Below are 25,733 nucleotides of genomic sequence, written 5' to 3' on the forward strand. Positions count from 1 at the left end.
ATGCCTGAAGAGAAGAAATCAGTTACTGCCAAGAAAGGCGCCAAAAAAGTGATGAAGAAAACACCACCGAAGGGCGGTAAGAAGCGCAGGAAATCGAGGAAGGAGAGTTACTCCATCTACATCTACAAAGTGATGAAGCAGGTTCACCCCGACACCGGCATCTCCTCCAAGGCCATGGGCATCATGAACTCTTTTGTGAACGATATTTTCGAGCGCATCGCGGGTGAGGCTTCCCGCCTGGCTCATTACAACAAACGATCCACCATCAGCTCCCGGGAGATCCAGACCGCCGTGCGCCTGCTGCTGCCCGGGGAGCTGGCCAAGCACGCCGTGTCGGAAGGGACAAAGGCGGTGACCAAGTACACCAGCTCCAAGTAAAACTCCACTCTGTCCTGATACAACAAACCAGAAACACAACGGCTCTTTTAAGAGCCACCCACAACGTCTCTGAAAGAGCTGCACAAACACATCACCCTTTAAACTCAATTTACTGTAGTTATTTCCTGAGCAAGTGTTTGACAACATTTAAAGTTCCAGCTGTAGATTTAGATTTGAATTCTCAGATAAGCGGTTTTACTGTCCGGTTCAACCTTAGCTTCTCTGATGAATTTCCCTCCCAGTAAACTGCACACAATGTCCTTGGCCGCCTGCCAATGAATTATGATCTTGTTTTAGGAGGTGATACTCAGACTTTAGTCACCTCATTCTCTCTCAAGCCCTTTACAATATAAAAAAAATTCTAGTTCGGGTCAACCCGCTTATTAATCCGAGATTCCGAGTGCAACAGCCCAGACTGGGAGTTCTTACAGAGACCAGAACAGGGAGTTTGAACCCTGTGTCCCTCTTCTCTTTTCACAGAAGAACTCCCAGTTCTGGTCTCACTCCCGCCTGTGCGGAGGATCGATCCATGATCTGTGATTCCCAAATTGTACAAAGATTGAGCTGGAATGTGTCCCGTTACAGAACGTATGAAACTGAACCCGAATTTAATCCTGATTGTAACATCCTGGAATTTTGAAGGTAATACGAAATACGGCAAAAGGAAATAAAAAGTGTTTGGAAATCTTTGGCTAATGGTGAATTTATTAACATAATCCGCATTGTAAAAATTATTGGCGGGGTTTTTGAAATTGAAGATTCGTTGGAAGTCGAACAGTAATTTTCGCCCTCATTTCATTGGCGGGCTAAGCAGACGGTGATTGGTCAGCGGAAAAGACCAATGAAATCCACTTCAGAGCGACCAATCACAAGTTCGCTCCCTGCATCCCTCCAGAAGCTATAAGAAGGGCAGATGTGGGAGGAGTTTCTCATTCTTTGTCTGAACTTGTGAATCGTGGAAATGTCTGGAAGAGGAAAAACCGGCGGTAAAGCTCGCGCCAAAGCCAAGTCTCGTTCCTCCAGGGCCGGACTGCAGTTCCCTGTGGGCCGTGTTCACAGGCTCCTGCGAAAGGGGAACTACGCTGAGCGTGTGGGTGCCGGAGCCCCGGTCTACATGGCTGCTGTGCTCGAGTATCTGACCGCTGAAATCCTGGAGCTGGCCGGCAACGCGGCCCGCGACAACAAGAAGACCCGCATCATCCCCAGACACCTGCAGCTGGCCATCCGCAACGACGAGGAACTCAACAAGCTGCTGGGAAAGGTGACCATCGCTCAAGGCGGAGTGCTGCCGAATATCCAGGCTGTGCTGCTGCCCAAAAAAACCACCACTTCGTCCAAGACCAAGTAAAGCGGACAAGATTTAATCTAATAACCCAAAGGCTCTTTTCAGAGCCACCCACAGTATCTGTGAAAGGGCTGCTTACTGTCTTAATGGAGTCAGAGCCCTTTAATTCATGTACCGATAGGTTGACCTGTTTTAGACCTGTAAACATAGAAAATAGGTGCAGGAGTAGGCCATTCGAGCCTGCACCACCATTCAATAAGATCATAGCTGATTATTCCCTCAGTACCCCTTTTCTGCTTTCTCTCAATATCCCTTTAGCCATAAGGGCCACATCTAACTCCCTCTTGAATATATCTAATGAACTGGCATCAACAACTCTCTGCGGTTGGGAATTCCACAGGGTAACAACTCTTGAGTGAATAAGCTTCTCATCTCAGTCCTAAATGGCTTACCCCCTTATCCGTACGCGCGAGTTTTCAGTTCCCGGTCTCTGCATTACGGTTCTCTGCTCACACATACACTCTTCCCGTTAACAGCGAATAATTGAACTACAGTTGTCACTCAACAATTGTATAAATACCGCCACTGGTTCTTTAAATATTCTTTAATCTGTCTGAAAACGAGAGTCGGCGATGATGAATTAATGCAGTAATAAAAGGGCCTAGTTTAATTCTGGTCTGGTTTGAGATAGTTTGAATGCTGATTTTGTTCGCGGGAGCTCTGGCCGTTCCCGGGTTGTGTATTTCTCTGCTAACCCAGTCAGTTTCGACCGCACTGCATCAGCGAGCGATGTACACATACAGGACCCGGGTCCATTGCAGTGCTTCCCAGATCTGCCTGCCCCCATTCTCCGGCAACACCGAATGGGGAAATCTGTGCTCTGCCCCGGGGAACTTGGGGTCAGAGCGACGCAAAGCCGATGTCAGTTTCCGAAAATATTAAAGGGCTCATCAGTTAATCGTCAATAACTCCCATGTGAACCAAGCTGGTATATGAACACACGAGCAGTAATCAGTCCCACACCCTCTGCCCGTCCCTACAATGGGTTAATGAACAACACGAAGCTCTGGTTACAGGAGGTCGCAGCTCTTTCCTTTGCTGATTTGGTGGCTCTGAAAAGAGCCGTTGTTGCACTTGGTGCTGAAGCTTCGAGCCGAGGCAGGGGGAGTCTAGGCCCGCTCCCCGCGGATGCGGCGGGCCAACTGGATGTCTTTGGGCATGATGGTGACTCGCTTGGCGTGGATGGCGCACAGGTTGGTGTCCTCAAAGAGCCCCACCAGGTAAGCCTCGCTGGCCTCCTGCAGGGCCATGACGGCCGAGCTCTGGAAGCGCAGGTCGGTCTTGAAGTCCTGAGCGATCTCCCGCACCAGGCGCTGGAAGGGCAGTTTGCGGATCAGCAGCTCGGTGGATTTCTGGTAGCGGCGGATCTCCCTCAGAGCTACGGTGCCGGGTCGGTACCGATGAGGCTTCTTCACTCCGCCCGTGGCCGGAGCACTCTTCCGGGCCGCTTTGGTCGCCAGCTGTTTGCGAGGAGCTTTCCCTCCGGTGGATTTGCGCGCTGTCTGCTTGGTCCTAGCCATTTTCTGAACGGATCTCAACACAATCTGGGATGCACGGACTAGTAATGCAGAGCCTCCTTTTAAAGTGTGTGAGGGTCCGCCCCGGTGCTCTGATTGGCTGCAGCCCGACCGCCAATCAAGTTTGAACCAAGCACTAAGAGTGAAAATGAAGGGCGGGGAATACTGGGCCCTGATTGGCTGAACTGAAACTGACAGTTGGTCAATTTCAAAAAGCCCGCCGATTTCAGAATATCAAACAGAGATTAAATAAAATCTAATTTCCCGCCAGCAATTTAAGAATCCCGCTCTTTATAACGGCGATTGTGCCCCATTGTAAGTCACCAATCCCATTCTGCCACATTCCGGTTTGAATTCTGTTCCATTCCCTGATAAGTCTTGTACCGGGCGGGAATAAATCCCCGGTCACTGCTTCCTGTAAACATAAAGTCCCGCATCGATTCCGCCAGTGCCGTCCCTTTTAACCGATTCTCACACAGAAACCTCACATGACAGGAATTATCTGTGAGGGGAGACTGTAATGTCTGGGACTGTGTATCCTGCCCGGTAGTTGTGACTGTCAGCCGGAGTTTTTGATCTCTCATATTTACAATAGTTGTAAAATATTTAATAATTTCTACAGCGACTACACTCCAAAAGTACTTCATTGGTCTTGTTCATTGGATGTGGTCCTTGCGGCTGAGGGGGGTCGGGAAGTGGAGGTGCTGGAGTGGGTGATCAGCTGTGATCTTGTTGAATGGCGGTGCAGGCTCGAAGGGCCGAATGGTCTATTCTACTCCTGCACCTATTTTGTTTCTATGTCTTGAGACGTTCGGTGGTCGTGAAAGGCGCTATATAAATCCAAACCTTTCTTTCCATTAATTAAACAGCCGAAACCATTTCCCAACCCAACTGTCCACACTCCGATCCCCAGGTCGCTGCTCTCTCTGTGAACCGGTGGGTGGCTCTTAGAAGAGCCTTTGTTTTGTGTTTGGGGGAAAAGGGTCGAGTTATTCAGCCGCCGAATCCATAGAGAGTGCGGCCCTGCCTTTTCAGAGCGTACACCACATCCATGGCAGTGACCGTCTTGCGCTTGGCGTGCTCAGTGTAGGTGACTGCATCTCTGATCACATTCTCCAGGAAAACCTTCAGCACCCCGCGGGTCTCCTCGTAGATCAGGCCCGAGATCCGCTTGACACCGCCACGGCGAGCCAGGCGGCGGATGGCTGGTTTGGTGATGCCCTGGATGTTATCACGGAGCACTTTACGGTGCCGCTTGGCTCCGCCTTTACCCAGTCCTTTACCTCCTTTCCCTCGACCAGACATGATAATGACTCTTCAGTTAAACTGCCGCTGAATGAGAAGTGAATTGCTGCCGGATCCTTTTTATAGAGCCGGAGCCGACCTGACTGAGAAAGCGCAGAGTGAGAGAGGCGGGAAGGGGAGGAGACAGAGTTAAGATTGACAGACAGAGCAGTGAGCGACCTCTGATCTTCCAGCTCCGCCTCCAGCTTTCTGCAGCCGCCAATTTCAAACCGTTTTCCGACAATAGAACCGAAACAGACTCGGAATTTATATTTAAAGCTTCCAGGAACCTGAAGCTTTTAAATAAAGTCCCGTTACAATTACTTTTAAATAAAGTCCCGTTACAATCAGACCTTGTTCCATCTCCCCACATTTCCTCTCACAGACGGGTTCAGCAGTTTACAAGCACCTTATTCCAGCTGATTTGGAGAATGTGGTGTTTGGGGTTTGAGTTGTGAGGCGGGGTATCTCCGCCAGTATCACCGTCTCACAGACTCTCCCCCTGAAAATGACAATGAGCAGGAACTAAGACTGGAACTGAACACATCCCCAGTTAGTGAGGCCCAGGCCGGACATCCCATTCTCTGTGTGTTTTATTGCAGACACTGGGGGAGGGGTGGGTGCAGCCAATATCAGCGAGTCACCAGGGATCCTGGCTCCATATTCAATGATTTCTGTCCGAAATCTGAGCCCGGCCCCGGGACAGGGATCATTTGATTCGGGGATCAGCTCTTTTCTGAGAGGTGTGGGTGGCTCTGAGAAGAGCCTTTGGGTTCAGATGTTTACAAGTTGCACTTTTTATTTACTTTTTGAGCGCTGCTTTCTTGGGTTTTGCTGATTTGGCCTTGGCCCTCGGTTTTTCCACCTTTTTGGCCACCTTCACCTTTGCGCCCGAGGTCTTCTTGGGGCTCTTGGTCTTCGCCGCTGCCGTCTTCTTCCCAGCCGCAGCTTTTACTGTTGGCGCCTTCTTGGTGTTCGTTTTCTTGGCCGGAGATTTCTTGGCTGCTGGTTTCTTGGCCGGAGATTTCTTGGCTGCTGGTTTCTTGGTCGGAGATTTCTTGGCTGGAGATTTCTTGGCTGCTGGTTTCTTCACCTTCCTTCCCACTTTCCCCTGGTTTTCCTTCTTAGCGACTTTGAAGGAGCCCGAGGCGCCCGTGCCCTTGGTCTGCACCAGGAAGCCATTTGTCACATTCCTCTTGATACTGAACCTGATCTGGGACCCGCGCTTCTCCACATCCACGCCTTTGGCCGCCAGAGCCTTCTTTATCGCGGCCAGGGACATCCCCTTGCGATCGCTGTCATCGGCCACAACCTTGAGGATCTGTTCGCCCAACGTGGGGCCGGCTGGCTTGGAGCGGGGAGCCGCCTTCTTCTTCTTGCTGGGAGCCTTGGTTTGAGCGGCGGCGGCAGGAGGAGCCGTTTCAGCGGCTGCAGTGTCAGTCATGTCGGCGACTCTGTGGAAAATCTCTCTGACAGTCAGAGCTCGGTCAGAAAGGAAACGGGAGGCGGCGGCACAGAGCAACTTAAAGGCAGCGAGCGGACGGGGCGGAGACTCCTGCTGTCAGCTCCCCGCCCCTCCAGCCTCTCTGTGTTTCTCTCTCCTCATTAACTGTCCGATTCCAATTCAACCCGGGCCCTCCAGATTCCCAGACTGGCCTCTTTCTGTCCCGAACCGGGATGTTTGTTGTCGAGAAAGCTTCCTCCGAACTGAAGGCAGCAATTTGGATTTAAACCCGTTTCATTGCTGCACTGATCGCGCTCTCTCACCCGATCGCGGACATTTTCTTCGTTTTTCGATTGAAATTTAAAATCACTTCAAACTTGACGTTTAATTCCCACTTTAGACCTGAGCAGGGCAGCAGGGCGATCCTGTGACAGGGAAATCTTTGAATTTTACACAAGAGGGACTCTGGAATCCGGCGATGAGACGGACACACAAACACAGTGACATTAGTCTCACCGGGCCGCCCCTTTAACACACTCTCATCACACAATGTTCACATCTGCACATTCACAGCACAAACTGTCCCAGATTTACAGCTCCCAGCACAGGGTTTCCTCTCCGCTCGGCCTGTGCTGCCGATTCTCGGGGTTAGTTGTAGTTTCCCAGCTCAGTAAGTGTTAAACACTCTGAGGTCGGCGCTCCTCAGTGTCTGTTCCCCAGATTCAGGGGCAGGAGCCAATCACAGCAGTGGCTGGCTTAGCTCATATCTGCTGCTAAGTTATTACATTGTTCGCACGCAGAAATATGTTTGATTAACGTGAAAATAGAAATTATGAGTTCACCGCCCCTCCACCCTCTCTTTGTCTCTCTCTCTCCTCCGAAAATGAGGGACATATAACAGTAACTGGTGAACTATCCATACCATGCTCACCACCCAGAGATGGCTATCAGAGAGAGCGACAGAGAGACAGACACAGAATCAGTCTTAAACTCCCTAACTGTGTCTCCATATTACGCTCAATAATAGTATCAATTATTCATGTACAGCACACCGAAAGAGAGAGAGACAGACACATTATCAGTCTTACACTTGGTATCAGTGTCTCCATATTACGCGCAGTAACAGTGCCACACCGTCATGTATAGCAACAGAGAGAGAAACAGAAACAGTATCATAGAAACATAGAAAATAGGTGCAGGAGTAGGCCATTCGGCCCTTCAAGCCTGCACCACCATTCAATATGATCATGGCTAATCATGCAACTTCAGTACCCCATTCCTGCTTTCTCTCCATACCCCTTGATCCCTTTCGCCGTAAGGGCCATATCTAACTCCCTTTTGAATATATCTAACGAACTGGCCTCAACAACTTTCTGTGGTAGAAAATTCCACAGGTTCACAATTCTCTGAGTGAAGAAGTTTCTCCTCATCTCGGTCCTAAATGGCTTACCCCTTATCCTTAGACTGTGACCCCTGGTTCTGGACAACCCCAACATCGGGAACATTCTTCCTGCATCTAACCTGTCCAATCCCGTCAGAATTTTATATGTTTCTATGAGATCCCCTCTCATTATTCTAAATTCCAGAGAATATAAGTCTATTCTATCCAGTCTTTCTTCATGTGTCAGCCCTGCCATCCCGGGAATCAGTCTGGTGAACCTTTGCTGCACTCCCTCAATAGCAAGAATGTCCTTCCTCAGATTAGAAGACAAAAACTGTACACAATATTCAAGGTGTGACCTCACCAAGGCCCTGTACAACTGCAGTAAGACCTCCCTGCTCCTATTGTGTTGTACTCATAAGTGTTTCCACATCACGCGAAATAACAGAATCCCGCCTTCACAGACAGTACAAGAGAAAGGGGAAAGCGACAGAGAGAGAAAAGTGGGCTGAGAGAGAGAGAGAGAGAGAGAGACAGGGGAGTGCGAGGCAGGACGGTGAGACACAGAAACATGCACAGTATCAGTTCTAGACTGACCTGTGAGGTCCAGTTTTATCCTGAAAGATCCCATTGAAGAGACAGAAGATGCAGTCCCCTCTCTCACTGATATTGTACCACAGACAGACACATTATTAGTCCCACACTGCGGGACAGTGTCAGAGAGTGAGAGAAACAAGGTCCCACATTTAACCTTCGCTTGCTTGTTGTACTCTCTCTAATCTTGCAGCTCAGGGCCGTTCGGTATTACTCTCAGTGACCGAATGTTTCACTCTGATTAAATTAAACTGGGACAGTTTCTGTCAGATATTAACTCCTGCACAGTTCCAGCAAACACTCCTGCTCCCTCGTCCCTCCGATGTTTCTGCAGGATTGCTTTGTGAGGACAGGCTCACGAAGAGAAAAAACCCTGCACGGAATGATCCCAAATTGAGTATCTCAAAGGGGCAAGGCCCCCAGCTTTAAACATTCTCTGTCCTTGCCCCCCAGGCCCAGTTCCTTTGCTCAGATTCTGATAAAAGTAAATCGAGAAAAGTGCACTTTGCTTTTTGAAGGCTGAATTATTGCAGAGCTGCGCATGCGCGAATAAGCCCCGCCCCTCGAGTCGATTTCCAGTGAGCAGAAGAGCGCATGCGCCCTCCCCGCCCCCAGCCCTGCCTGTGAGCGCCATTCACTCAGTGAGCGGAAGAAGATGGTTTAAACAGCCAGGAATGGAGACTTCGCGGCCCCGGGGTAAGGCAGCGAGCAGTAGCCTCCTTACAGCAGCACATCGCTTTGGGAGCGTGTCCGCAGATGGGCTCAGAGATCGGCACTGAGTCCGGGGGAAGTTCAGGGGGAGTCGGGGTCTGTGTGTAACAGGCGGAGTGGAGCAAGAACTGGTGTCAGTGCGTGGAGTGAGTGGGGGAAGGGAGAGGCCATTCTCGGGCTGTGTGTGGACAGCGTGTGTCCCGGGTAAGGGAGACAGAATGGGAAGGATCTGCTGTTGACAATCATTGCTGCTTTCTCCCTGCAAACCAGTAGTGAACGTTCCTGCTTTAGTTCCAGTCTCACTGTGTTTGTTGTCATTGGACAGCGAGCAGTGGAAGCAGAGCCGGACAGTGAGGATTTATACAAGGAGCATCTATTGCAGGCACCGGGTGAAAAATGTGAAGGACACGTTTTAAACAGCGGCTCTTTGTTTTTGGTTGAACGGTTAGTGCCCTGGGAGAGGAGAGCAGCAATCTTGGCTGTGTAAAAGTCCGTGCTCCATCGGGTCGTCCCATTCCTGAAACAGGGCAGGGGTTGGGTTGTGTCTGGATGTCAGTAAATTGCTGTAAATCTGCCCAACACACCTGGTGTGCAGAAGCCGAGTGCTGCAGTACTGGAGTGGAGTCAGACACTGACACTGTTTGTATCGCTGGCTTCCCTTTGTGAATGTTCATAATGAATATTAATTGAACGATTACATTCATCACTTTAGTCTTTTCTACCTCTCCTATTCTTGAATGATCAGAGATACCTTCTCCTCCTACAGGCATGGAATTGAAGGAACTGGAACAAATGTGAAGTTTCCTCCACCTGAGACATAAGGAACAGTGCAACCAGCTCCTTCACACACACAGTAGGTACGGTACCGATCACAGTGTGCGGATACACAGACAGGTTATCCAAATTAAACATGTTTGTGGTGCTGAATGGCCTCCTCCTATTCCTGTGTAACAGGCCCGAGGGGGCTGATGGCCACCTCCTGTTCCTAAATTAACAGACTGGAGATACTGAGTGGCCTTCTCCTGTTCCTAATGTAATAAACACGAGGGTGTTACTGGCCTCCTCCTGTCCATATGTAACAAACTCTTGGGGCAGATTGACCTTCCCCCTGTACCTATGTTTCGGGCTAGAATGGGATGAATGGCCTCCTTTAGTTCTTATGTAACAGGTTCCAGGGGCTGAATAGCCACTTCTATTCCTGTGTAACAGACTCCAGGGGCTGAATAGCCTCCTCCAGTTCCTATGTAACAAGTTCGAGGGGCTGAATGCCCTCCTCCTGTTCCCATGAAACAATCCCGTGGGGATGATTGTCCTTGTCCTATTCCTATTCCTAATGTGACAGACCCGGGGGGCATAATTGCGTCATCCTATTGCTTTTTAACTCCAGTTGCTGAATGGCCCTCTCCAGTTCCTAATGTAATCCGCTCGAGGAGCTGAATGGCCTCCTCCAGTTCCTAATGTAATAGGCTCGAGGAGCTGAATGGCCCTCTCCTGCTCCCATGTCACAGGATCAAAGGGCTGAATGGCCTGCTCATGATCCTAATTTAACATGCTCGGGGGGCTGAATGTCCTCCCTCAGTTCCTATACAACATGCTCGGGGGGCTGAATGTCCTCCCCCAGTTCCTATACAACATGCTCGAGGGGCTGACTGTCCTCCCCAGTTCCTATGTAACATTCAGGAGAGGCTGAATGGACTCTTCCAATTCCTCTGTAACAGGCTCGAGGGGCTGAATGGCCACCTCCTGTTCCTGGTTAACAGTTCCGAGGGGTGGAATTGGCCTACTCCTGTTCCTATGTAACAGACCCGAGGGACTGAGTGGTCTTCTCCTGTTCCTAATGTAAGAAGTTCGAGGGAATGAAAAACGTCCTGCTGTTCCCATGTCACACAATCAAAGGCTGAGTGATCTGCTCATGTTTCTAATGTTAGAGAGGCTGAATTTCCTCTTCCCACGTAACAGAATGGAAGGGCTGAATGGCATCCTCCTGATCCAATCTAATAGGCTCGAGGGGAAGAATCCTGTTCCTGTCTAACAACTCTAGGTGCTGAACAGCCACCTCCTGTTCCTGTGTAATGTTAGGTGGGATGAGTGGCCTCCTCCAGTTGCATTATAAGATGTGCGACTGGCTTATTGGCCTCTTCCAGTTCCTATAACATTCTCGGGGGGGCTGAATGGCCTCCTCCAGTTCCTATGTAACATGCTTGAGGGTCTGAATAGCCTCCTCCTATTCTGATGTAAAAGGTTCCAGAGGATGGATGACCTCCTCTATTCCTGTGTAACAGTATCCAGTCGATGCATTGCCTCCACCAATTCCTTTATAGCAAGGCTAAGGTGCTGAATGCCCACCTCCTGTACCTATGCAACAATCTTGAGGGATTGAATGGCTGCCTGTTCATTTGTAACAGGTTGGAGGGGCTGAATGGCGTCCATCTATTCCTGTAAAGCAGATTCCAAGGTTGAACGGTCAACTCCAGTTTCTAATGTAACAGAGTCGAGGGGCAGAATAGCTCACTGTTCCTATGTAACAGGGACTGAATGGCCTCCCCCTGTTCCTTTTGTAACAGGCTCGAAGGGATGATTTGCCTCCAGGTTCCATGTGCTCCTCAAATTCCCAGATCCAGGGACTGTTCTTCCCTGTTGTTTTGGAAATAGCATCGGGCAGTAAACAGGAGCTCAATGCTTCTTGCCCACCAGCTCTCTGATCGGGCTCCTCGCGCTGATTATGTTTTCTCATCTCGCTCAAACGTCCCCAAATGTTGCTTTCTTTTCCGTCACCTCTAGAGTTATTAGTCAAGTTTACATCGAGCAAATCGTGATCTCACCAGTAACAGCACTTTCCCGATGGTTATCCACGAGGCTGCTTCTGACAATTTCTTCTGCGTAAATGTTAACCACCGTAAGTAACTGAAAAGCTTAATTTCTACAGCAACAACAAACACTTGCATTTATGACAGATACAGAGTGAATCCCACACTCACGCACTGTACCACAGACTGTCAGATACAGAATAAATCCCACACTCACTCACTGTACCACAGACTGACAGATACAGAATAAATCCCACACTCACTCACTGTACCCCTGACAAATATGGTTTATATAACGTATTAATAGCTCGTCTCTACTCCAAATATTTTTGAATCACATTTGTCCACTATAATGTTAAAAACTGTTGTCTGTTGGGGCTGTCTCTGATCTGTAAATTTCACAGATATAGGATAAAACACACTCTCACATACCAGAAACTGACCGGTACAGAATAAAAGCAACACGCAGATATAGAAACTGACAGATACAGAATAAATCCCACACTCACATACCAGAAACTGACAGGTACAGAGGAAACACACACTCGCTTACCCCAGATTGAGAGATACGGAATGAATCCCACATTCACATAGCACAAACTGACATATAAAGGTAAAAATCCACACTCAGATACCAGAAACTGACACCCCACAAATCTACCACAAACTGACAGGTACAGAAAAAAAACACAATCGCATCCCAGAAACTGAGAGGTACATATTAATTCCTACACTCACATAGCAGTAGCTGAAATAAAACCCACATTCACATAGCAGAAACTAACAGGTATAGAATAAAACCCACACTCACATATCAGAAACTGATGTACACAATAAAACCCATACTCACATCTCAGAAATTGACAGGTACAGAATAAACCCCATACTCGCATATCAAAACTTGACAGGCACATGATAAATCTCAAATCACATAGCAGATACTGACAGGTACAGAATAAATCTCACCTTCACCGCCAAATCTGACAGGTACAGAATAAAATACACACTCAGATAATAGAAACAGAGAGTTACAAAATAAATCCCACGTTCACATAGCAGAAACTGACAGGTACAGTATGGAACCCACACCCACGTATCTGAACAATAATATGCAAGTAAAAACCCATACTCGCCTATCGGAAACTGACAGGGTAACATACACACCAGAGACTACGGAATGAGTAGAATAGTTTAGGCACTCTTACCCCAGTGTCAGGCTCACACAATCGTTGTTTCAGTAATTCGGATGATAACTAACATGTTCTCAATGTGGCCCATTTAATTAGTGATAAAAGCAACTTGCGAAACAATCCCATTTTTGCTAATTTAATTTGAGACAAAAAGATGGTCTGAGCGTGTGCTAAATACATGCTGCTCCTCTCCTCCCCACACAGTGTTTAAACTGACGGGAAGGGCCCAGGCGAGCTCCCCTCCTCCAGCTCTGTCAGCGGCTGCCGTTTCCTCTGTGCTGGGCTGATGATCGTTGAACACATCAGGGAGCGGAGATATCCCGGGCCCAAGTAAGGGAGCAAACAGTAGCCTCCTTACAGCAGCTCATCGCATTGGGACTGTGTCCACAGATGGGCTTTGAGTCGGGGTAAGTTCAGCGGCTGTCGGGGGCTGTCTGTAAGAGGCAGAGTGGAGCAGGAACTAGCTCTGGAACATGGAGTGAATGGGGGAAGGGAGAGGCCATTCTTGGGCTGTGTGTGTACAATGTAAGGTAACAGAGAAAGTAAATCACCTCGCTCTTTCAAATCATTGCTGCTTTCTTTCCCCAAATCAGTAATGAATGTTCCTGATTCAGTTCCAATCTCAGTGCTTGTTGTTCTTGGACATTGAACAGTGGAAACACAGCCTGAGAGTGAGGATGTGAGGAGTGTCACAAAGTGCATCTATTGCAGGCACCAGAAGAGGAGTGTGAAAGGAGACATTTCAAAAATGGGTTATTTTGTTTTGGTGCGTTGAATTCTCAGAACCGTGTTGCTGGTGATCGAGAGATACATTGTCGTTCCCTCAGATACATCAGGATCCGGTCACTGTGACATTCTGTTAATGACACAGGCCATCAAATTGGTTTCAATAGACTGAGAACAATTGTTGTACAGACTAGGTACCTGTGATTATATTCCAGGAAGGAATTCAGAATTTTACAGGTTGCCTCATGGGAGTGGGAAATATAAACCTGGACTGTGCCAATCGGGTGGTCCCATTCATGGACCAGTGCTGGGTTTGGGTTGTGTCTGGATGCTGATAACTTACTATAGAACCATCCTACACACCTGGTATGGGGAATCTGAGTGCCGCTGCACTGCAGTGAGATCAGGCAATGACACTGTTTGTATCACGGATTCCTCTCTCCAGATACTTTACTTTATTACAAACAAACGCATTGTAATAAATAACTTTATTTTTATATTCTCTCCATATTCTGTCCATATCATAACTAATAGTGTTCTCCTATTATTATTCTCAGCAAAATACTTCAAGCCAGAATAAATGTGATCTTTCCTCAACCCGGAACACAAGGAACAGTGCAGACAGCTCCTTCTCACCCACAGTAAGTACATTATCACTCTCCGTGCGCAGAGACACAGAACTGACTTCAATCATATTGTCACAGGCAGCAGAAGCTGTCAGTCCCACAGTGATCTGAATTTCCAGAGTTATATTATGAATCCCACAGTCACTTGGAGTAGTACAATAATATGTTATTTCAAAATCCAATCATATCGCACTGAAAGGCAGACCCAATTTCACTCCCTTACTCTCACCCACGATCAGTTAGACACTGACACGGTGTCAATCCACACTGGTGTCTGTACACTGACTCTCAAACCCAACAGCTAACTTACAAGAGCAGAGAAACGGAGGTAATGGACTGAATGAAACCTCCTCCTGAGACAGTTATCGATAATCTCAAACTATCATCCGCCTACAGCAGGTGGAGACGGAACCAAATCCAACACTCACACAGAGCAAGAATAGCTCAGTACAAGAGACTGTCAATTACATAATGAATCTCACACTCACACACATCACCAGTCTAACAGATACATAATCAATCCCACACTCTCTCACATCACCAGTCTAACAGATACATAATCAATCCCACACTCTCACACATCACCAGTCTAACAGATACATAATCAATCCCACGCTCACACACAACACCAGTCTAACAGATACATAATCAATCCCACGCTCACAAACAATACCAGAGACTGAGAGAAACATAATGATTCATACACTCAGACACATTGAATGACAGATTGAGAGAGAATCACAATCACTTCCAGTACCTGAGATTGACTGACTGACAATGAAACCCACATTCCCATACCAGGCCCTTACAGCTACAGACAAATTCTCACACTCACATTCCAGAGACAGATAGTTAGTGAACTCCACAGTCATTCACCAGAAACTGACAAGTACAGAAAAAACACTTTTGCTTTCCCGAGACTGATAGATACAGAGTAATACCCACACTCACATGCCAAAGACTGAGAAATACAGACTAAAAACCACACTCCCATAACAGAAACTTACAGGTGCTGATTAAAACCCTTACTCAAATATCAGAAACAGATAGATACAGAATAAAACCCACACTCACTTCCCAGAGATGGACTGATACAGAATAAAACACACAGTCACATACCAGAGAGTGACAGGTAGAGAGTAAAATCAACATTCACCTGAAAGTGACTGACTGATTCAATGTCAAACCCACAATACCACAGCTGTACCAGACACTTAAAGGCACAGAATGAAATCAACATTCATATAGTCATTGACAGGTACAGAAAACATACACACATTAACATACCAGTGACAGACAGGTAGAATGTGGTAAACTCCACACTCACATAACAGAAACTGTGATGTATAGAATATAACTGCACTCATAACAGAAACAGACAGGTACAGATAAAAAGTGCCACACACTCACACAAGAGACTGACAGGTACAGAGTGAAATCTACATTCACACACTTGAATAAAACACACGTTCACATAACATGCAACTGACAGGAGGAAAACCCACATACACATCCCAGAGACTTACATTCACAGAATAATACTCACACTCACATACCATAGACTGATGGATACAAAATAAAACTCTCACTCACGTACAAGAAACTGCCAGGTACAGATTAAAGCCCACATTACCTGAAATTGATTGAGAGTAAAACCCACACTTGCCTACCAGAGATTGAAATTTACAGATAAAATCCACACCTATACCAAAAACTGAAAGGTCAAGAGTGTGAAAACCACACTCGCACACCAGTAACTGACAGATACAGATTACAACCCACACTCACATATCAAACGCTGAAAAATAAAGAGTAAAACCGCGCTCACAAAGAAAATCAACACTCAAATACCAAAAATTGATAGTGCCGGAGGAAAACCCACAATCGCAGATATGGACAGATTAAAATGCACACTCACATTTCAGAAACCGATGGGTACAGAATACAGCTTACATTCACATAACAGAAACTGACTGGGATAGAGGAATCACAAACTAACATACCAGAGACTGACGAGAATAGAGTGAAATCCACACACACACCAAAAACTGTTATATACAGAGAAAAATTCACACTCACATACCATAGACTGAGAGATAGCGTGTAAAACCCACACTCGCATATCAGAAAATGACAAGGACTGTGTAAACCCAACACTTGCATACCAGAGAATGAAAGATACAGAATGAACCCCACACTCACTTACCAGTAATTGACAGGCACAGAGTGAAAACCTCTCTTCCATACCATAAACTTACAGATATAAAGGAAAAGCCATACTCGCTAACCAGAGATTGACAGATACAGAATAAATACTACACTCACTGGTGGGCAAAGTCTATAGCTACATTGTTAATCAAGAAATAATGGAGGCTTGTAAAAAAGGAACGGGAATAATCATGGGCAATTTTAATCTTCATATTGATTGAACAAATCAAATAGGCCAAGGTAGCCTTGAGGAAGAATTCATCGTGTGTATCTGGGATAGTTTACTTGAACAGTACTTTGTGGAACCATTCAGGGAGCAGGCTATCTTAGATCTGGTACTGTGTAATGGGAACATAAGAACATAAGAAATAGGAATAGGCTATTTGGCCCCTCGAACCTGCTCTGCCATTTAGTAAGAACGTGGCTGGTCTGATCATGGACTCACCTCCACTTCCCTGCCCGCTCCTCATAACCCTTTATTCCCTTATCGCTCGAATATCTGTCCATCTCCGCCTTAAATACATTCATTGGCCCAGCCACCACAGATCTCTGGGGCAGAGAATTGCACAGATTTACAACCACCTGAGAGAATAAATTTCTCCTCATCTCAGTTTTAAATGGGCGACCCCTTATTCTGAGACTATGTCCCCTAGTTCTAGTTTCACCCTATGTGTGGAAATATCCTCATTGCATCCACCTTGTCAAGCCCCCTCATTATCTTATATGTTTCAATAAGACCACCTCTCATTCTTCTGAACTCCAATGAGTATTGGCCCAACCTACTCAACCTCTCTTCATAAGTCAACCCCTTCATCTCCGGAATCAACCTCATGAACCTTCTCTGAACAGCCTCCAATGCAAGTATATCCTTTCTTAAATACGGAGACCAAAACTGTACACAGTACTCCAGGTGTGGCCTCACCAATACCCTGTACAGTTGTAGCAGGACTTCTCTGCTTTTATTCTCTATCCCCCCTTGCAATAAAGGCCAACATTCCATTTGCCTTCCTGGTTACTTGCTGTACCTGCATACTAACTTTTTGTGTTTCATGCACAAGGATGCCCAGGTCCCTCTGTACTGCAGCACTTTGCAATTTTGCTCCATTTAAATAATAATTTGCTTTTTAATTCTTTCTGCCAAAGTGGACAACCTCACACTTTTCCACATTATACTCCATCTGCCAAGTGTTTGCCCACTCACTTAGCCTGTCTATATCCCCTGCAGATTTTGTGTGTCCTCCTCACAACTTGCTTTCCCACCCATCTTTGTATCATCAGCAAACTTGGCTACATTACACTTGGTCCCTTCATCCAAATCATTAGTATAGATTGTAAATAGTTGAGGTCCCAGCAACGATCCCTGTGGCACCCCACTAGTTACTGTTTGCCATCTGGAAAATGACCTATTTATCCCGACTCTCTGTTTTCTGTTAGTTAGCCAATCCTCTAGCCATATTACCCTCAACCCTGTGAACTTTTCTCTTGTGCAGTCACCTTTTATGTGGCACCTTATAGAATGCCTTATGGAAACCCAAATACACCACATCCACTGGTTCCCCTTTATCCACTCTGCTCATTACATCCTCAAAGAACTCCAGTAAATTTGTCAAACATGATTTCCCTTTCGTAAAAACATGCTGACTCTGCTTGACTGAATTATGCTTTTCCAAATGTCCTGTGACAGATGTTAGGCTAACTCGTCTTGTAACACTGTTGTGAATCACCTTGGGACGTTGGACTACATTAAAGGTGCTATATCAATAAAAGTTATTCTTATTATTGTTATTAATAAAGGAAAGCTGCAGGTTTGTTTGCCACCACCGAGATTCATCAAGATGTAGAGCGCATGCGTGGCCATCTTTGCAAAACAGCAAAGTGTGGGCGGGGCTACACGGTCCCAGTGAACCCAGCCAGAGTCAGCACCTTCAGGGGAGGAGAGGGAGGGGAACCAGTGAGTGTAGAACTGAACCCTGACAGAGTCAGCACCTTCAGGGGAGGGAGAGGGAGAGGGGAACCAGTGAGTGTAGAACTGAACCCAGCCAGAGTCAGCACCTTCAGGGGAGGAGAGGGAGGGGAACCAGTGAGTGTAGAACTGAACCCTGACAGAGTCAGCACCTTCAGGGGAGGGAGAGGGGAACCAGTGAGTGTAGAACTGAACCCAGACAGAGTTGGTGGTGAAAACTGGTAGTGGAGAATACGGTGTCTTCAGACATGCGATGTGTTTGAATTTCAGCACAGGGAGGACGGAGAGTGTATGGGATGAGGATTTACAGCTTTGGAGGAACAAGAGAGGCAAGAATGTTCCATGGATTCTACAATTGTCTGTTCTGAATTTGTGTCCTGTACTTGCAGTAATGGTTTCTGTAAATTCCTTTCCAGGGTATTAGAAGGGCAGGATTTGCAGACTGGAAACTCAAACCAAACTTCGCATCAAGTTCTGACTGAATCACTCGATTCCTCAGTGTCGAGGAAATATTTAGCTTAAATTAACTCAGGCGGAGACTTTCAGAAGTGCACTCTGAGAGAATTTATTTTTAAAAAGCGAGATATATCTTGGAGAGCCTGCTTGGACCGTACCAAGGCAAAACTCTGCTGTACAAGCAAATTGTCCCTATCTTTATACAGAAATTGAATACAGAAATAGAAAAGAAATCTTATTCATTAGTCCCGCGAATACAAAGGTCGTCTCGGGAGGTACACACTCTATCTGTCCTTGCATAGTTTCTCTCTGTTCACAGTCTGATAAGCAGAATAAAAGGAGACTCCCTTTTAATACCAGATGGTCATTTAATTGCATCTCTAAGTTTCAAGGCTAAAAAAGCGTGGCTATTTTTCTAGTCCTATTATTTCTTTAAGCATAACAAAAACAGAATTTAACCCTTCCCTTTTCCATAAGCCATAGATTCATAGATTCTTTCTTCCACAATTCCCTCCTTGTTGATCTTTTTATTTTTTAGATCAACACAATTTCCTGTATTCTCTTCTTGAGCAAAAGTGGGTGTATACCCTTCAGGATAGGGTCGCATTTGGAGATATTCGTCTTCATCAACCTTTTCCTCTAAGCGACCTAACCTTCCTTTCATGTATATACCTTTTCTTTCTATTTCGGAGAGCAGGCCTATTACTTGACTAATTACATTTTTTAATTTTATCCACATTCCGCAAAGGATTATTAATAATACAAGCATAATCACACCTACGATTACTATGGGGTGTATAGCAAGCTTCAGTACTGCTGTAATCCTTCATCCCAGGCATTTCTGATTTTTATATCTTCCCCTACCAGTCCTCCGACGGCCTGGATTTTATTTTGTAGGATCTCGATATCCATGGAGCTCAATGCTCCTATTCCTGCTCCCACTCCACCTAACACAGTCTCTAATACATCCCGTTTCTTTCTTTGGGGTCTTTCTTTTTCAAAAGATACCTTAACACTGGTTGTGTGGCAACCATCTTCTTTCTTTGGGGGATATTTAATTTGTATTGTTAGATTTAATACACCTGGGGATCTTACCACTGGGATGCAAGTGGTCAGTATCCTTTTTAGATGTCCCGGGTCTTGGTCTTCTGGGTGGCCGGATTCTTTTACTGACCATTTTACCACAAATGGGTCTCCTCCATTCACCGGGGTGTTATTCATGCACAACATCCGCTGCCCTTCTACCACCATACTTGTATATGAATAACGGAGGAAGTCTTTTCTCTCGTCCGGCCCTCCTATGTACCCCCATCTCTTGTTTTTCCTCGTGCTGTGGGTACACTTCATCCACACATCGGCCTGGTATTCTATGAACAACTGATATCCTTTCCCCAATATAAACTGGAACTCCCCTCTTTCTTCCTTCATTCCACATGCCTCACATCGTGCCGTAAAATTCCCTACCTTACAACTTTCCCTTCCATACTCTTCCTTCTTTTAGGACTTCTTCCTCCTGCCGGGAGTTCCCTGTCGCTAAAATGATCAGTATACCTAACGTCCATTTATAATTTTTCCAAGAGTCCCTTCCCATCTTCCCTTTCTTGTTTGTTTCTATACCACTCTTGAAATAAGTCGTTACAATAACACGTCCACACGATAGTAACAGTGACCCAAATAATAAAGGCCCAAACTGGCACACAAATGAGCTCTGACATCTGTCCGTGAATTTTGGGCAATATTTTCAAGTCCAAATATTTAATATAAGAGCAGGTACAGTTCTTCAGCGAGAAGATGGCTGTTTTCTTAGTCGAGCGACCGTAGTATGTCCTGGTTCAATGCCTTTTCCTTCGGCTGTAATTCGTCGGGGAAATAATATTTACAGCGGGTTGCATGCACCCAGTTCGGGTGCTTTTCCAACTTCAAAGTGGTTCGTGTTGTGAGAATTATCTGATACGGTCCTTTCCACCTAGGAGAAAAGGATTCTTTATTTAATGTTTTTACTAACACTTGATCTCCAGGTCTGAAAGGGTGCATATTTCCTTCCGACGGGGGCACCTGTGTCTGCTTTATTTGTTCATGCAGACTTCTTGCTATTTCACACATGGCCTGAGCATACTTTAGTGATTTTTCATCATTCCAAATTAATGCTATTTTTTCATCTGCCAGTGGTGGTTTTACGCCAGTAGGCATTGGTCTTCCCAATAAGGCTTCATGTGGTGTGAAATCAGTGTTTCGGTTTTTCTGGTTTCTCATTGTATACAATACTAATGGTAAGGCTTCTGGCCACTTCAGTCCAGTCTCCTGACATACCTTGGTAAGGGTAGATTTTATTATCCCATTTACTCTTTCTACCATTCCCGAGGACTGTGGCTGATATGGTATATGTAACTTCCACTGGAACCCTAACGCTTCTGCAAGGTTTTGCACTATTTTTCCGGTGAAGTGGGTTCCCCTGTCACTGTTGATTCCCATAGGTATCCCATATCTTGGTACTATTTCTTTAAATAGAATTTTTACTACTGTTCGGGCATTTTCAAAGGGCATACTTGGTTGGGGTAGATGATCATATCCAGCAGGTGTTTTACCTCTGTTATTTTGTTGACAAATTTGGCATGTTCTAGCAACTTTCTCAATTACTACTGTTATTCCTGGTGCATACCACTGTGCATTAATAGCATGTATCATCCCTCCTTTGCCCATGTGAGCCTGACCGTGTGCTAGGCGAGACAGGGGCAAAAATAGAGATCTAGGGCAAACAGTTCGCCCATCAGGGTGAAACCAAATGTCATTTTTTAGAAAACAACCCTGGTTTTCCCAAGTTCTTCCTTCCTGCATGGTAACTTGTTGTTGGGCTGTTTTAAGTTGTTGGATGTCAAGTACCTGTGGAGGGGAAACTGAGACTGCTTGAAGGCAGTCTGCCTGTGCCGAAGCGGCCTGTTTGGCTGCTTTGTCAGCCCTCCTATTTCCTACTGATACTTCATCCTCACCGGTTGTGTCAGCTGCACATTAGATAATGGCTATCTTACTTGGCAACTGAATGGCGTCTAATAGATTAAGCACCAGTTGAGAGTGCTTAATATGCTTTCCACCAGAGGTGATAAAGCCTCTGTTTTTCCACATTTGTCCAAAATCATGGACCACACCGAATGCATATCTAGAATCAGTATAGATATTAGCAGTATGATCTTTAGCTATTGTACAAGCTCTAGTGAGGGCAAACAATTCAGCAGCCTGAGCCGAGGTTCCGGGAGGCAGGGCGAATGCTTCAACAGTTTCGTGGGGATTTACAATAGCATAGCCTGCCAAAAACAAATCATCCGACGGCCTATGTGATGATCCATCCGTACAGAGAATAAGATCAGGATTGTCCATGGGCTCTGTGAGCAAATCTGGTTTTGGTAAGGTGGCTACTTTCACCGTTAACAGACAATCATGCTGGTCTGGATCCTCTACTTCTTTAGTAGGGAGTAAGGTGGCTGGGTTCACTACCGGTGCACATCGAAAGGTATAGTTAGGGTGTGACAGCAGTAATACTTCATAACCTGTTCTTCGAGACGCTGTAAAGTGTTGTGTGGCAGCTGAATTCAAAAGTAATAACACAGCATGGGCTGTAATGACAGTACATGGATGATCCAAAACAATAGGTACCGACTTTTCCACCATGACCGCAGTAGCAGCTACAGCACGTAGACATGCTGGCATTCCCCTTACTACTGGAGGCAGCAAAACCGAATAATAAGCAACTGGTTTATTTCCCCCACCATGTTCTTGGGTTAGTACTGCTGTTGCAAATCCTTCTTTCTCATTCACATACATCTGAAAAGGTTTACCATAATTCGGAAGTCCCAACGCCGGAGCATTAGTAATGGCTTTCTTTAACTGTTTAAATGCCTCCTCTCTCTTTGGGGTCCACTCCACCTTGGGTGGGGCATCATTTAGGGCAGCTGTTCTTAGGACCGCATCCCATTCTCGATAATTGTCTGAATTCTTTCTGGTCCTAGCTGCCTCTGCCCTTTAGATATGTGAAAACCAAGGTACTGGACTTGAGTCTGACAAAATTGTAACTTTTGTAATGACACTCGGTGCCCTCTTTCACATAGGTGCTGTAACAGTTTCAGGGAATCTTGCATGCATCTGTATCCGTGGCTAGAAGCCACAAGCAAATCGTCCGCATACTGCAGCAGTACAGACTGGTCTGATAATGAACAGTCTTCGAGGTCTCTTTTTACTGCTGCTGCATATACTGCGGGGCTTTCGGTGTATCCTTGGGGCAACCTGGTCCATGTGTACTGCTGCTTCTTGTGGGTGAAAGCAAACAGATACTGACTTTCTTGATTTAACGGGATAGAGAAAAAAGCTGAACACAGGTCTATTACAGTAAAGACAGTTGCTGTTGGTGGTATAGCAGATAGTATAATGTTGGTGTCCGGTACCACAGGGGTGATAGGGACTACTATCTTATTAATAGCTCTCAGATCTTGCACAAATCTCCATTCATTCGGCCTATTAACCTTTGGTATGGGCAGTATCGGAGTGTTACACGGGCTCTGTGTCTTTTCGAAAACTCCTTGTTCCAACAATGCAGAAATGACTGGCTCTATCCCATCTTCTGCCTCTGGAGGCAGTCTGTACTGCCTAATGCTTGGTAACACAGCGTTCTTTATCAATTGTACCCGATGGGGTACTGCAGAATGTACTTGCCCAACATGATTCTTATGCTTTGCCCAAAGTTCAGGAGATACTTGATTCAATGCCATTGGCAGCTTAGGTTGTTCAGGGGGTTGCTGTTTTTCAAAAGTGGAGGCATGATTTTTACCTTTCCACTGGAGAATCCCCCTGGTGCGGGTGACAAATTCTATCTGAACATTTTACAATTTTATTACTGCCCAAGGTTGATAGCCGTGTTGCTGTTTTTCTCTTTCTATTCCTACAATCATCGGACCCATATCTTTAGGTTTCGCTGGCGGTTTTACAGCCAATGTCAGATGGGGTGTCGAGTTCTCTTCTCTATACCGCTACTGCTGTAAGAGTGTCAAATCCATGGCTACCCCCAATCCTTCTGGTCCAAAATAAATGCGGGGCGTAGCTTCTACTATTTCTTCTCTATTTAAAAAGGATTGTACCAAACACTGGTAAGTTTCAGCTTTTTGGCGAGTGTACCAGGCTGTACAGTGAAGCTGAACTGCCTCAAAGCTTGTCAAAATTATATACATCAATTCTTCAGTATTAGAGTCAAATTTAGCTTTTAAGTTTTGTATAACTTCATGTATCAAGGGGGAATAGAAGTTGCCAATCAATTGCCAACAATAGAGGGCAGCCTTTTCTTTGTTATCCTCCCTTTTCTCTTCTTTAATCCCATTAAAGAACTGATGAATATTATTTGGAGGGAGCTCCATGAACATTCCTTCCTTTGTGCAATAAATTGTGGCTCCTAGTTTGCACAAAGTCTGTCTTCCCAATAAAGGGAGAGGTGTTGTTTTAGAGACTATCAAAGTCTCATCATTAACTGATTGACCTTCAATTATCAATTTGGTAGGTTCAGATAAAAATTCTTTCATGGGGATACCGGCCACACCCATACTTAAGACGGTGGTGTTGCTGACAGGTAATCCCACAGAGGATGGTACAGAAGTCATAGTAGCACTGGTATCCACCAGGAATTTCACATAAGTGTCTCCTACTTTTACTACTGCCAGAGGGTTTTCTTCTATGTCTGCCGATAAGCGGAGGGCTGCCGCCTGTACCACTAAGCCTCCGGGGCATCCCTATGCTGATTATTCTGTGCCTGTCCTCGTCCCTTTTGCTGATTTACTGACCTGTTTTAGCCTTATTTTCCTTATAGGTAAATAGTCCCTCTCTATCCATGTTAGCCAGTACTGTAACTGTCTCTTTCCAACTTTTTCCTTGCCAGTCTAAAACCCTTATTTTGTATGTTCTTGCTTGTTGTGGCAACATACAATTTAACAAGGCTTGCACTGCCAAAGGTTAATTTTGATCCATTGGTATTCCTGCATGCTCGTCCCAACTATTTTTCCATCTGCCTGCAAAATCTATTCTTCTGCTTTCTGCAAGCAGCGGGTGACTTCCCCTATATCTCCATGCTTTTTAGCTCCCTTTAATATGGCATCCTTGCCCCGGTGCTGCAACCAATGTTCCCGGGACTCATTTCCTTCTATTTTCCCGCCAATCTCCGTTTTCGCCGGCGGGTATAGGGAACATATCTTTTACCCCTTGCCAAGAGGACCCATATGCTGCCTGCAGTAATAATTTCACATCTCCGGGGAGGGGGTTATAAATGGTACAGGTTTGCTCAAGCCAGTTGTGAAAGGCTACTGGCTTCTTAACAGGATTAGGGGCAGCTGATATCATATCCCGAGCTTCTCCCGGTGTCCAGGGCTTTAGGACAGCCATTGTTCCGATCATTACACGGGGGGCTTGTGTCGTGGGGGTAGTGGAGGAATCGGCCTGTCTTGTGGTATTCCTGGTATTCATTCCTGGGGCAGGGGTTGTGCTATCATCCACGACTCCTTCCCCCGCCCCGCCCCCCGTCTCCATTTTCATTTTCTAGTGGGTTTTGTGGATTTTCTGGTGTGTTTTGTGGATTTCCTGGTGGGTTTTGTGGATTTTTCTCGTCGCCTAGAGGCCTGATCCAGCTGAGCGGCCACTATTTCTATAATCTACTGCCAATCATCCGGCTTGGTGGTTGGAAGACGGGGGTATAAGCCGACAGGGGAAGCGGTCAAAACCGGGGCACTCGGGGGGGCTGTAAGAGGGAGGGGGCTTCTCCTTACCCTCCTCCTCTTTCTTTTTATTTTTAGGGGGCTGGTGCCTCTTTGCCACCTCTGTCCATTTTTTAAAACAATTCTCCATATAATCTTTATCCCAAGTGGGGTCCCCCGCCCCATCTTTGGTGGTCTGTCTCCATTCCTCAATTAAGGACAATTTAAAACTTCCTCCATATGGCCAATCCCCATCAGACCAACTGTACAAATCGCTACTAAACATTACCGCATATCTGTCGTCTCCTGTTTCTTTAATTACAGTGTCCGCCGGCGAGCCGGGCGGCACAATGGGATCTCCTACCTTCTCTCGTTGCTTTACTA

The 25,733-nt window shown here is 46.1% G+C and overlaps 2 protein-coding genes and 1 long non-coding RNA gene across 6 annotated transcripts in view; 2 read left to right on the plus strand and 1 right to left on the minus strand.

Annotated features, from left to right (window-relative positions):
- On the plus strand, positions 1-378 carry LOC139273784 (histone H2B 1.2-like). Its single transcript, XM_070890880.1, has one exon. It carries the CDS (start codon positions 1-3, stop codon positions 376-378), a length of 378 nt encoding a protein of 125 aa, XP_070746981.1.
- Positions 379-2,832: 2,454 nt separating this feature from the next.
- LOC139273781 (histone H3) lies at positions 2,833-3,243 on the minus strand. Its single transcript, XM_070890876.1, has one exon. It carries the CDS (start codon positions 3,241-3,243, stop codon positions 2,833-2,835), a length of 411 nt encoding a protein of 136 aa, XP_070746977.1.
- Positions 3,244-8,555: 5,312 nt separating this feature from the next.
- The window catches only part of LOC139273806 (uncharacterized), a 33,870-nt gene continuing 16,692 nt past the window's right edge, over positions 8,556-25,733 (plus strand). For 2 of the 4 annotated variants that reach the window (XR_011595375.1, XR_011595372.1), the window contains exons 1-4: positions 8,556-8,639; positions 9,421-9,511; positions 11,436-11,550; positions 13,935-14,018. This is a non-coding gene — a long non-coding RNA (uncharacterized lncRNA). Of the gene's footprint in view, positions 8,640-9,420; positions 9,512-11,435; positions 11,551-13,934; positions 14,019-18,444; positions 18,518-18,590; positions 18,968-25,733 lie in introns of those variants that run through there. The other 2 variants (XR_011595374.1, XR_011595373.1) reach the window with 2 other exon arrangements.

This window comes from Pristiophorus japonicus, chromosome 9 (assembly GCF_044704955.1).
Source record: "Pristiophorus japonicus isolate sPriJap1 chromosome 9, sPriJap1.hap1, whole genome shotgun sequence".
Classification (NCBI taxonomy): Eukaryota; Metazoa; Chordata; class Chondrichthyes; family Pristiophoridae; genus Pristiophorus; species Pristiophorus japonicus.

What these genes read in the sequence shown, in the direction of transcription:
- LOC139273784 (XM_070890880.1), top strand. Translation starts at nt 1, where the DNA reads ATGCCTGAAGAGAAGAAATCAGTTACTGCCAAGAAAGGCGCCAAAAAA.
- LOC139273781 (XM_070890876.1), bottom strand. Translation starts at nt 3,243, where the DNA reads ATGGCTAGGACCAAGCAGACAGCGCGCAAATCCACCGGAGGGAAAGCT.